Source organism: Plectrocnemia conspersa, unplaced genomic scaffold (genome assembly GCF_051122295.1).
Source record: "Plectrocnemia conspersa isolate PC_06_02 unplaced genomic scaffold, ASM5112229v1 ptg000004l, whole genome shotgun sequence".
Taxonomy (NCBI): Eukaryota; Metazoa; Arthropoda; class Insecta; order Trichoptera; family Polycentropodidae; genus Plectrocnemia; species Plectrocnemia conspersa.
The window spans coordinates 16,442,699-16,456,993 of record NW_028277168.1 but is presented as its reverse complement, the minus strand read 5'-3'; the positions used below and the strand labels follow the sequence as shown (position 1 = coordinate 16,456,993).

At 30.1% G+C, this 14,295-nt stretch overlaps 1 protein-coding gene across 2 annotated transcripts in view; it reads right to left on the bottom strand.

Annotated features, from left to right (window-relative positions):
* Positions 1-14,295, bottom strand: part of LOC148236054 (uncharacterized) — a 120,825-nt gene that overhangs the window by 34,260 nt on the left and 72,270 nt on the right. Inside the window, exons 2-7 of one of the 2 annotated variants that reach the window (XM_088184730.1) lie at positions 10,168-10,266; positions 6,206-6,378; positions 4,413-4,641; positions 3,557-3,715; positions 3,301-3,482; positions 109-280 (exon numbers count right to left, since the gene is read on the bottom strand). In XM_088184730.1, coding sequence (XP_088040856.1) covers positions 109-280; positions 3,301-3,482; positions 3,557-3,715; positions 4,413-4,641; positions 6,206-6,378; positions 10,168-10,266 — 1,014 coding nt within the window. Of the gene's footprint in view, positions 1-108; positions 281-1,588; positions 1,970-3,300; positions 3,483-3,556; positions 3,716-4,412; positions 4,642-6,205; positions 6,379-10,167; positions 10,267-14,295 lie in introns of those variants that run through there. The other variant, XM_088184732.1, reaches the window with a different exon arrangement.

Below are 14,295 nucleotides of genomic sequence, written 5' to 3'. Positions count from 1 at the left end.
CTGTAAAAATTAAATCCTCATTAGTCTTTATATTTATTATAATTAATTAATAACTATTAACAATAAAAACTGATTTATTGTCAATATTACAATGCAAATGCTACATACCGTGTCCGACTTTGTGATATAAATTTATTGGTTCTGACCCTCTATAGCAGGCTTGAGGTTTTAAGTTAATTCCTTTTAAATTCGACATCATTTCATTTCCTTCACGTAGGAGGTTCACAAGTAATGGATCTTGTATACTTTCATCGTCAATATTATTTTGATTTCTTCTTTCCTGCAAAATTACATGGATTATTAAAAAAACTCTTCGGTATTACAATTATTAAAAAAATAGCACTATTCACTTTATTTTAATTAGTAATTATTTTATGATGAATTATATTATTATATTTTAATAAACAATAAAACACGTTCATTCTCGTCGGTTGATCTCGATATACTAGAATAAGTAACTAGTGTTTCATGATCAACACCTGATACCCTTTCGCTTAAATAATATCCCATATATCAATTTACAAAAGGTAGTTTGTAATCAATCACAAACGAAGGAGAGTGAAATATAAATATATTTTTCACAAATGTATTATTAAAATGTATAATTAGATCAAATATGAAATAAAATGCAATTACAAAGAAATACTTTTCAATAATCAAGTATAGTTTAGAGAATATATAATTTTGAAAATATTTTTAATAGCTCATTTATTGAAATTGTGCTATGATAGTAAAACTAGGAAAAAATTGTTTTTGAGCTACATATTTATTTTTATGTAGTATTAACTTTATGCATTATAGCGTTTTAGTATACTTATTCTTGCGTCCACTTTGTGTAAATTGGGTATTTATGATTTAAATTTTCACCAATCAAATATGTTAAATAGATAGAGGAAGGTGACGTATGATTGCAAATACTAGATTAGGTACTGAACGTCTCATAATAATAACAATAATATGATTTGATATCTATGCTTATTTTATTAATTGGTGTAATATTATAAATTGGCGGATCTCAATGAAGCTCACCGATGTCACCAATTTGTCATTGACTAATTCTGTGGTCGTGAAGGTTTTGAGTGTCCTGACGAACAAACGTTTTGTACGGAAGTTATTTGATAAATATTTTTGGAACAAATGATTCTCACCTAATTATGAAATTATGTTAATTAAGATGTTTTACCGTCAAGAAAACGTAATTTTGTCTTTTCGTATTTTTAGACAAATTTTAATTTAACTATGAAGCATCCGTTGCTGAGCACATAACGTGACCTTCGCTTAAGCCTATAATAGATATGTTTTTATGCGATGTTTACATCTTTATCTTGTATCTAAAATCATACGTTACGTTCCTTCAACTCTCAACATCTTCAATTGGTGAAGACTGGAACTCTTAATGCCAATATACCCAGTGTGGATACGGAAATAGTTACCTAAACGCAATTATAAACTTAAAGAATCGTCACAATCTATATTACTACATGTATTTTTTTAATATTACAAATATAAATAATATTAAAAATTCCTTTCAGCATAATGCTATATATAGGTGTCTCAAAATTAACGAACGAAATTAAATTCAACGAACTCTCTTCGCTGTGCATGGTCATTAGGCTTCAGTTGTTGTGCTAATTGAATTTTGTAAGCATGGAGAGCTTCTTGAAATTTGCAATTCTTATCCACAACGCCGAATTGATGTTCCAAGATTTTCACCAACTCTCACGCATTGCTTCGATATTGACATTTGAACGGCTTGTTTTTGGACGACCAGTGACTGATCGTCTCTCTGAATTTTTCAATTAATCTCTTCGCAGTTGACGAACTTAAAACACTATTCCGACCATATTTTGAATTAAATTTTCGAATTGCGGTCGCCAAACTTTCATTATTTTTGAGATATTGTTCAATAATGAAAACACGTTGTAATGCCGCGTAACGCTCCATTTTTACTAACCCTAAACTCTCAACTGTCAATTTTTTTTCCAGGGTTGCCAACATTAACGGCACAAATAACGACAGATTCAAATCTTGCGTTAATTTTAGGACACGCCTTATAATATTTTTTTAATAAAAAAATCATTATTAATAATTAATATGTTATTAATAACCTTAATTATTATTAACAAAATAAATAACGCTTTACGGAAAATATACATATATCATATGTTTTATTATTTTATTTGCTAAATAGAAATGTTTTCAAAAATAAATTATTTGATTTTTCCCTACCGCATTCTGTCTATATTATATATTATTAATAAAATTATTAAAATTGATGTTTTAAATTTAAATGAACGAGTTTTAAAATTAATTCACTCAGAGATATCTCAATCAGGCGCGTACGGTGAGATACATTCCCATTCGCTCGCTCGCGTGTTAAGTGACGAGAGTGAGTGAGAAAAAGTGGGCGAGCGGAACGCATGTAACGCACGCCCTTATCGCCCTTATCTCAATACATATAATTATATATAAAATAAAAAAATAAGAAGATTTATGTCTTGTATATGTTACAGTAAATATAATATGTATTATCAGTGAAGTTATATTTACACTAGAATAAATATAATTTCACTAGCTCAGTCAGTTAAAATGTATTTAATAATTTATATACAATTTCACCGCTCAGTATCAGTAAAACTATACGTGTTTACAAACGGATGATCTGTTACGCGTAATATCACATTCACAATGCTCGAAAAAATACTACAATATTTAAAATAAATTAAATCGAACCTAAACTAAAAAAAATAAAAAAAATATAGTTTTAGAAATTTCATTAGGGCAAGTTGGGTTTGGTTAATTAATTTAGGTTTGGGTTTGAACATGCAAATAAACGTTTTGAATCTGATAAATTGAGTTTCATAAACATTTAAAAGCAGCATATAATCATCTTAGCGCCTATCAGTAACATTATTAAATATATTTAGATATAATTGAATTGAAAAATCAGTGAAAATATAATTTTACTTGAAATGCACATTTACTATAACATAATTCATTGAAATTTTGGAATACATTATTACTTTTTAAAAAAATGAAAAATTATAATTTCTGTGGGAATAGTAATAAGGGAAACTTTTTTGTTTTTCATCGGATATATTATTAATTATTAATACAACTACTTAAATAGCCCTGACGATACGGCAATCATATCGCAATAGACAATTGCGAGAACCTTGTCTATATGTAACACACATTCCCAAGTTTCAAATTACAATGGTAAGCGCCAGTCATTTAATAATTGAACCGTGTATGAATCTATTCTATAAAAGGTGTGTTTATATGTTATAAAATGCTCACCTGTAGGTTGCAGAAGAAATGTCCTAATTGAGGATAGACAGCAGCGCCCCTTTTGCGGGCAATAACCGATCCTAAGCCTCTTCCTGAGCAATTATTCAGACGCGTCAAAAGCACAGCATCAACGCGGTCCAGATGCCGAACGAAATCCCAAAAGCAGGCCTTTCGAGCAAAACCACCGTCGACTGAAATGAAAGATTTTTTTTATTAAGCCATATTTAAAGCGACACACATAGCAAGTTATTAAATGACTACTCACCTAACATGTTAAATCCGTTGATACCGAAAAGGGCGGCATCTCCTTGTCCACCCGGGAAGACGTATAAGGTGGGATGTGTAAATCTGATATTTCCGACTATGTCGCTAGACTCTAGCAATTGTTCGATGCTCGCCGGTACTAAGAAGGGCTCAATGTAGGCTGTAGAGAAGAAGGACACACAATGAGATCTTCGATAAGCGAATAAAACGTACATTGGGGGATAAATGCTGTATAAATAAGTCTTCGTAAGTATATTGTGCGACTTTAATAAAATTATATCATCTCTTTTTATATTATAAGATGATATTGAACTTCATCTTATATATTTTAATATCCAGCTTGAAAGCCAAGTGAAAAATTGCATGAAATCAAGTATAGTCCTAAATTCTAATTATGTTTTTTTTTTACTTTTCCGTAAGATTCGATTAGATAATTAAGGCTTTCATTACATCTAAAAATTCAAGAGTGAAGTACATATATAGTGTACTTTTATGTGTTAGATTTAATTGTTTCGGTGAATATAATAAGATACTAATAAAATATAAAAAAGTAAAACATGTATGATTATTGTGCTTATTATTATCATTAAAAACTGTTTATTGAATTTAAAAATTCCACCACGAGCGTTCCAAGCAAGCAACAAAATTCTCATTTCCAGTGAAACAGAGTTTCGCAATTTAGTTTGCTTACCCACGCTTTGTCTTGTTTGCACAGTAATTTTCGACTGAAAATCCAATTAAGCTACGCGATATACCAAAGTGGCGTTCATTTGCTCGAATTCAGATGCAAATCTGAATTGCTGTACCAATCTCGTCACGTACTAAATAGACAAGTAATACATCTATAAACTACATACCGACAAAATTCTGTATGGCCTCGGAACTGGCATCTAAAACGTCCGGAGGATTAATCCTAATCCTGCATAGTTTTGTGAAGAATTTGTCTGGAAGTCTCTGCCATTCTCCCGTCGGTGGAGCAATGCAGTGGATGTCGATGGTCACTGTATTCTCATAAGCCCTGATGACTCTTTGAACTTCATTCTCTTGGAAGGCATCGCAGAAATCGGACAAGGACAGAGTGCCGTCCTAGAACGCAACAACACACAATCAATTATTCCTTAAAAATAAGGTAGTATCGTAATTAAAATTATTTATCACAGCCAGCTTTTATAGAGCATATTAAATATTATAAAAAATCTAATTAGGATATTACTCTCGCTTCTTCGTGCTTTGTATTTCCGTACGACGTTTATGACCGAATATTGTATTGCGGCGTAAATTTTTCGTCGTTCCGCGCTGAAGACATGTAAAACCCATCAAAGCCTTAACGAGAAAACTAAAGTCATAAACGTACACGATAAGGGACAGAGAACGAAAGAGGTTCTCGCGCAGCCGAACCGTAAAATGTACTCGAGTGCGTTACGTATGATGAAAATGGCTCAGGGCTATGTCTAAACACGCAAAGACTTTTTCGAAGAAATAAAAAGAAAAAAATGCTTATTTTATCGTCTATGTTGTGGTTTCTTGCTCAATTTATTTCATGGTTTGTTGATAACACATGATAACACATTCTCGCATTAAGCGTAATATGTAGAAAGTTAAAATGTCTGAAAAAAATTAAAAGGTAGAGGATGAACGTATTAATTTATAAATAAATAAATATACAGGAACATTTTTTAAAAGAAGTAATATTCGGGGAATGTAAGTTATATAGAAGCAATGCCATTAAAATATATACTGTGTCAATGGCTTCAAATTTAATACTAGTACTAATATCCTAATATGAAGGATATTTAGAGATAAAAAATAATCTGTCGTTGAAATTAATCAGAAAAATTACAATAAAGCTATAAATAGTCAATGTGGTGTCATGAATTTAAATCAGGACGATGTTATTATCATAACATTTTTGAGTAGCTCAATAACTATAAAGAATTGTTATTGTCGAATAATTATGTTAATGACAAAATTTTGTAGACTTTTATTAAGTAAAAAATATAAATAAAAGAAAAATAGTTAAATGATACATATGGTTTTAGACCTTTAACATATTCTCAATTATTTTACTAGTTATACATAATACCACAAATATAGTAAGTTGTATTAAATCTGTTGTGTTTAAATATATTTCTTATAAAAAACTAGAAAAAGTTTTTTATTATATTTCGGTATCTAATAAAAAAATATTGTATCATACTTGGTAATAAGACAAAACAATTTCAAAGAATGAACTTTTTGCATAATGGTAATTTAACAAAGTCTACTTATTTTTTAAATATATAAAAAGCGGTTTAATACAAGTGATACGTAGGTACGTAGATAAAAGGCAGGCAAGGCAGGTGGTGTAATTTGCTTCCACGTATTTTCTCATAAACGTCGGGTTCGTACATTAATTGGTAACATTTTTCCCAAGCGTCGTCTTGAAGCTTTCATTTTTCCAGAACACGTTCTATGTTGTAAGGGAATTTTAATTAAAACGTTAAGATTAAACGGGTTGTATTCATCCTCAAAACATCGGAAGAACATTAGCGCTAATGGCTCCACGGCAAACCGCCCCGTTTAATTCTTTAAACCTTAATGCGATTCACTTAATGCAATTTAGATATGAAAATACCTGGTGTAATCTCTGGTATACAAAATAATGAATTACCTGCATGATCCACGAGCCGTTTCCGGCGAAGGTGTATCCGGCGTGTATTATGTGTCTGTGTCGTGTAAAAGAGCTGAGGAGGTTCCTCAAGCATTGCATCAATGTATTCATCTGAGGATGAATCAAGACTTCGGTCACCAAGTTCTCTGTGGCGTATTGAATGAGTCTTTCTCCTGGAAATGGAATAAATATTTCTTTAAAATTTTTTTTAAAAGTAGCTCAGAAGTAATGTATTGCTATAGAAAATATATATCATGGTAGTATGTCTTTAATTAATTTTTATTAAAAATATGTTGAAATAAAAATAAATAAATTTAGTTTAAGAGCGTACTAATTTTTATTTAAGGTAATTGCTTAAACATTTTCTAATAGCTTTGTGTGAATATGTATTTTTTATATTTAAAATAGGATCAATGCAACTCGAATGTGGCTCATTATGCTGTATTGGTGTATGTTGTAATTTATGTAATTTTTATTACTTCGTCATTCGTCTAATTGTTTATGATCCTTGAAATCAATAAATTTAGTTGACATTTTTTAGTATTGTAGGAAATGAAATGTCTAATAAGAACTCAATAGCTTTTTAATAAGCATATTAATCACAAATTATATAAATCTATTTCAGATTGAAGAAAAAAATATTTTAACTCATTTGTAAATATAGCGTATGTATGTATATATATCATGAAAATGGTTTAACACAAAACGGTCGATGCTGGAGTCCAGCCACCGATCCTCATCGCTATAACCATATATTTTAACCTCTCAGCCATTGGGCTAGGATAATTTATATCATTACGCTATGTAATCGTGCGGTGTTGTACATGCGATCGTAGGGTATGCGCGCAAAGTGACCATTCATAAACGTGGGCTACGATGATTTATAATGTAGAATCCCTGGTAAGAATACCTGTGCCACCCAGGGTGTAGTTTGGCGGCGTAAGGGTTTGCTGGAATTTCCTATGAAATTTTACGAGCCTGGATGCCTCAGAGACAGCTGCGAATTTATATAATGGCAAACTCGAGGGAGATATACGAGCAAATTATCTAGACGCGTGCGTAATTGAGTTTCGCAGCGAAATAAAATTTTGGCTCAATGTTATCTCGAATGGTATATTTCTCTCTCTTGTGTAATAATAAATAAAATTTCTATATACGCGGATTTTGCTCAGTACAAACTTCCTACTCGCTGGAATTCGTTTTTGATTTAATTACGTTTTTTTAGTGTTCCGCTGTTCAACAGAATTAAACTTTTATATATAAATAATTTTACCGTACAACAATTTTATATTTTTTGACACATCAGATAAGTCTATTTATATGAACAAAAATATGTACATTGATATGTCTTTAAACTTTCGTTCATTACGTTGCGGTGCATATAAAGTTATTAGACTTTCTGCGGTGAACATATGAGCTCGTTCCCAAATTTCCGTATTGTTCGTCGGTTGATTTTTACGGTTGACTTCACCAGAAATTTATAGTTTAAACTATCATTTAGGTTGAATGATTGAGTCATTTTTAAGTTGTTTTTTGTACAACCAAACCATGTTTGTATAGAATTACAGTCACGATAAAATTCGTAAAGAAAATAGCAGTTAATTTTTTTATCAACATTAATTTTAGAGTAAACAATTATGAATATTAGATAATCTAATACTATTTTATTAGAAGAAGAATTATAAAAAAGGATATATTATGAGCAAAAATTTTAATCAGAATACACCTAAAACCAGTTTCTAATTTTACATAAAAAATTCATGTTGTATAATGTTATTTTTTTTCTTATTTAAGATTATTTGCATCATAAATAATTCAAATTATATTCAGTATAATGAATAACTTTTCATGTATTAAATTATTTTCACCTGTATAATATAAACCAAAAAATATGGTGAAAAGCTTTGCTTTTAATTAGCCCTTATGTAAGCTGGAAAAAGCTCACTCTCTGCCGGTAAAAGCGCCCTTGTGAAAACAAGTGCCAAAAAAAATTCTCCGCAGTCAGCACGGCTCTTATCTTCTCGACGGTTTTAAAGTTACGACACTATGCGGTAATATATTTTTAGTTTTAAAAAAAAACTTAAACGTAGTAATCTGATTTAACTCGTCTCTCTTGTATGTGGGCAATAACAAAAATCGCAGGTGAGAAACGATACTATCGCTTTATTTATGTCGGCGAGCTTTATCTAACGCTTCGCATCCGAACCCTCGGGCCATATGAAGAAGTTTCCGAGCAAATGTACGAAGCGGTTGAAAATACTCGCTAGAAAAACTCTCGCCTGGTGGAAATTGATGTTTGCCCGTTAGGTAAGATTATGTAATTTTTTGCTAGTGATATTTGGGTGTAAAATATGTGTTAGTCGTAAATTTTCCTAACGCCGAACGTTTGTGTGATAAGCAATATATTTTTTTTGTTCGTAAATCGTGTTGTAAAGACCATTACGTTTATTATCGCAACGCACGAACGGATACTAAAGTTTCTCAGCAAAATGGTTTTCGGTAATGTCTCATGTATTCCAAAATCTTTTTAACATTGATCATATATTGATGGCTTAAATATCATAATATTGCTAAAACTTAAAATAAAGTGTGTAAATTAATTGATAAAAACAATTCATTTAGAAGATCTTACTATTATTAAATTGCAATAAATTAAATTAAGCAGCACAATGAGCGTTATCGATATGGATTTTTTTTTTAAATTAATGGTAAAAACTTACATTAAACAAACAAGATTTTTAAATATTAATATATTATAATAATAATTACTTTTACTTCATATTCATATTTATAAAATAATATATTATAAAAAAAATAAAGTCGTCCTAAATAAAAAAAATATTTTTATTTTCAATTAAACTATAATTATTGCTCTTGAATATAAAATTGGATTAATATATAAGTATGTTCAGCATGCCTGGTACAAAACAAAAATGGGTCTAACAGTAAACTTTTCAAGGGTAAAAGTAAATGTAAGTTATGTGTAAGACACATAGAGATAAGCATTGTTTTGGCATAACTTTGGAAGGCTCCCGATTAGATTATCTACATACGTAAGAACGAAAAAACTCCAATCACGTTATTTGTCGTGACTATTATAAAATTGTTTTTACTATTCTTTATAAGATAAGATCATTATAATCGATTACGTTTAGACTTTGCTTTAAAGCAATTTATTATAATTTTTTTTTTAAATATTTTGCTACTTGATTGAGACTTTTTAAATTATTAGCATTTTTTTAAATAAGTCGCATTATTGTATATTTGTTATTCCGTTGTGATTTTAAAATATAACTGAATTTTAAGATCAAAAGACATCTGTATGACATTGTCAGAACTGAGGGTAAATACATGAATATTTATTAGGGGAAGTTCAAAACAGAGAACGCAAGATGACGAGATTAGCATTTTGGTAATATTTGCAGAATAATTATATATATATACTATATGTATATATTTAATATATTTAAATTTTAATGTAAAAAAATATCCGCTATATTTTAGTAGTATTTAACACTAAATAATGTATTGTATATTAAATACGAGCTTTGTGTACATTTTATATGCAAACGCGCTCAAAGCTTTTTGATAAAGACTTGAATGTGTTCTCTTTGACTTAAAAAATCCATTCAATTCAACTCTCGAAAAGCACGTATTCATTCGACTGAAAACAGAACGCTATGTCATTTAAATTTTAAATTCAATTACGTAATCTGTTTTACGTAAAGGCTAAAAATAAAAGTCAGCTTTTAGATTTTATTATCAGGTCCTGCCCGAACGTCGATATTATATAGACTATGATAATCGATTATATTGTAATGCGAGGAAAAAGCTCACCAAAAGCTATTAATCAAAAAAATGACTGACAGTGATGTATGACGCGAATTTATACGCAAAAACACGCGAATAGTTTTAAATATTGTATGTAATGTATATGATATTATGTGAAAAAATCTACTCACCATGTCTTGCTTCTTCTCCCTCGGGAGCTTGAGCGGTCAGAGCTTGTAGTTCTTTTTCTAGATCTACGTGACAGTCTGAAGAATCCCATGATAGAAATCCTGAAAAAATATAAATAAAACATTATGTAAATATAAATATAAAGTAGAGTAAAAGAAATGCATGTTGTTATAAATATTTCAATGTGATGAAAATCTCGTCTAGAATTTAATTAAAATCCAATAGGAAAAGCGAGAGAACGACATGTTCCATGAAAATTCCCCTACTGTCAATTTCCTGGTAGAAGTTGTTCAACAGCGAAGCTGCGGCAATTATAACTAACACGTATACAGTTTCCGCTCTGAAGTTCGCCGTCTGTTTACGGACACTATATACTGCATCCATAACTGTGAAAGGCTAATGTTTACAATGAAAACAATCGTTATATAATACATAATACACGTTCGAGACAAAAGGCTTTGTGCGACAATTTTTAATTGAAGGGTTGCGTAAGAATATTTTTAGAGAAAGGTACGTGGGGCTTGCGTATATTAAATATATATTTACTTTTTAATGAAACATTTGTTTAAAGGCATTACTTGATAATGAAGCAGGAGCGCCTCTGTTCGCCGAAATGCGCCATAAAGAGATAATTTGTTTAATATTTGCCTTAATTTTACGCCAGAAGTGTTATAAACGCTAGCGTAATCTAATTAAGCCGTTAAATTATAATATTATTTTTAATGAGTAAATTAATAGATTTGTATTATCTTATTAACAAATACAAAATAAAAATATTTGTCTGGTTTTTACAATTATATTTTTGCTGCAATTTTAAACAATATAATTATTTATTAAAAAAATAGATCTTATCTGCAATTTTATTTTTGTTACGGGAACAGTAACTGAATGAGTTTATTAAGGAATAGATTACAGCTTAGAGGTTTTCCTTTATTGTACGCCAGAAAGGATGGGTAATAGATTTTTCAAGACCCTAAAACTGTAATCTAGTGACTTGTAAGATTATTATCTTTATAGTTATAATAATATTGAATCATTGTATTACAGTGTAAAATATTGTGATGATTTACATAATTCTATTTATGAGATCTTTTACCAAAAAAGATACAAAAGAGCTTAAAATAAACTCGCATTTAGAATTATTGATTTTTCACGAGTTATTCATTTTGTGATTAAAATTACTCGAGATATATTTGCTCCATTTTTTGCGATATCAATGATAATTATACACATTTATTATCATTTATAAAATATGCGAAAATTAATCAATATTTACATAATATGCATTAGCGGAGAAATTATAAATAACATTCGATACTCTTGACGACATAGCTATTTTTGGAGAAATGTCGAACACCTTGAATCTGTATTGAATGTTTCAATTGACAGACGTAAGATGTGGGATCTCTATAAATATACTATGAAGGCCAAGTTCGTTAAATATCAAACTAAGGTAATGGAATTAAATACACGTATACTTCAAGTACGGTACCAAATATAGGACTTATCAAAGTACATAATCAGCATAACATATTATAATTAATTGAGATCTTTCAAAATGATAGGGATTTATTTATTTTTCATTACAAATCTAACCATCATGACTTGACAGGTTTCTTCATGCGCCATTATAGCCATTATACAAACAATAATATTTTTTAAAATATAAAAATTAAAAAAACAGTTATGGTGCGCACCTAAAATAGATGAGCACCATCCCATATGATTATTAGTTGACATTAACACGTTGCTTGCAAATTATTGATTCAAGTGTCATTATTAGACTTATTATAAATTTTTAGCTGCATAATAAAAATACTATGCATTAAAAATATGCTCTGTTTATGACGTCTTTTACTTTTACCCATATGAAGCATACAAAAAAATAAAATTAAGTGTATTTAAAATAATCTACATCGCTACTTCCATTATTAAACCAAAACAACAAAGTCAGTATTTATTGTTTTTTGTGTAAAAAGTAAGGTTGTAATCGACCCACTGGTAATATGGATTACACTGTAGTTAAAAATTAAAAAAAAAAAATTCGGGTGATGCGGCTCAGAGGATCCATTAAGTTATACACCTATACGATCTGTTTAATTATTAATATATTGTGTTATGTTCATTTTATTATTAAAATTAAAGTAAATATTTTTTAAATAGCTGTTTTACATATTGAACTTTATCGTAACAGTTATCGGCTTTCGATTCTTACAGCTCAGCAATGTCAATTTTCGCGAAAATCTCATCGTTAAAAGCGTACCTCTTTCAGTAAATTCCGCTTAAAATTTGCATACGTTGCGGATAACCACTCGTGCTCACACGGATAATTGCGCCGTCAGAGCGGTTAAGGGGTTAAATCTCACTTTGACGATATTTTCAAAAAAGCCGCAAACTCAGGACTGGCGCGGTCAAAATGACTTTAGCTCTAAAGTTTACCGGCTGAATTTTTCACCGACGGTCGTCGACAAAGGCTACAATGGCCCCTTTTACAGTGGACGCTTTTTTTGAAGACTTCAAAAAATGAATAAAAAAAACACTTCAAGTAAATTGCACACAATGGAAGCAAAAAGGTGGCCCCGGGCGCTGGATGGACGTGACACAATAGGCTTCGACGGGGGCGAAAACGAAGCAATTAAAAGCTACGACTTTGAAACTAATTTTTCTTATTAATTATTATACGGTTTTTTGGTCACGTTGTTGAGAAAATGACGGGATATTTATAAGACCGTTTATATATAAAATTTGTACATTTTCATTTATTATATAAAAGTAACTTTGTTAATAAAGTGAAAAAATATTTATGTAATAATGTAAAAGTATTTCTATAAACGAAGCGAAATTTATTGTTTGGCATCTCTTTTATTATGAAGGTTGAGTTTGTAATAAAAATATACGCTTTTATGAATTCGAGACTTTAATTAAGAACTTGTAATTTATGTAACCGAAATAATTACGAACAAACATTTGCGTATTTAACGTTAAAATTAAATGGTTTTCGATATGTATTATTAAAAAAAATATTTAATAAAATTAATGAATATTATGTAACTGTAACAATTATTTCTTATTGAAACTTAATTTATTTAATAAATTACGTAACTAAATCAAGGGGATTTTAAAAGGAGCAAGCACAAGCTTACTCTTATATAACGCTGCTAAAGAATTAGTATCCAACATAAACATTTTAGAGCAGCATATTAGCACCTATCAATTATCGCTAGTAGAAATATATATCTACTGATGAAATTTGGTCTTTACTAGTGAACATATAACTTTACCAAAAAATACACAATCACTGTAATTTAATGATATATATATATAATTTTTTTTCAGTATTTTTAAAAACAGTCACAGCACGTCGCGTTACTTAACACCAAATAACGTACGTATATATACCCGCTGAAAAATATATATCTCGTTGTACCAGGAGAGCATAAAGCGTCAGCTGTATACGTGGTATAAATAAGAGCGCGCTTGAAAGAGCGCGCTTGCCAAACACTAGAGAAAAAGTAGCGCAGAGTTTTCACAGTAGGGGCATAGATAAACGACAGCCGGTGAGCGAAAATGACACGTAAGCGCAATAAGTGGAGAGAATATTTTCGCTTGCTTCTCTTTATACTCGTTTCGTTATAATCGCGTTAGCATGGCCGCTGCGAAAATAATTTGGCGATAATTGCGAGTAATGGTGTTTAGTACACGGCTGTGATCAAACTGCGGTATTATAATTGCGAGTAGGATTCGGCGGTTTTGAGGCATGTATGTTTGTGTTAAATTTTAAAGGCAATATGTCAAATATTAGTAAATTTGCGATGCTGCAAAATTAATTATTGCCCGCAATGTGATGTGGTTAAGTTATGCATCAATATATGTAGATACCGTGTTTCCAACCAAATTAAAATACAAAATCGACATTCTGATTAAATATACAGATAATCAGACAAGCCCCGAAAGGTATAGGCTAGCTACTATTATGGACCGAATCAACAAAATTGGAACGATAAATCATTACATTAATAAAATATTACATTTTTGCGTTTGACAACAAAATTTGCATTCTATGGGGCTATTTTTTAAAAATTACTTTTAATAGCTTAGTATCAAACTAGCATAAATATATCTATGTTAAT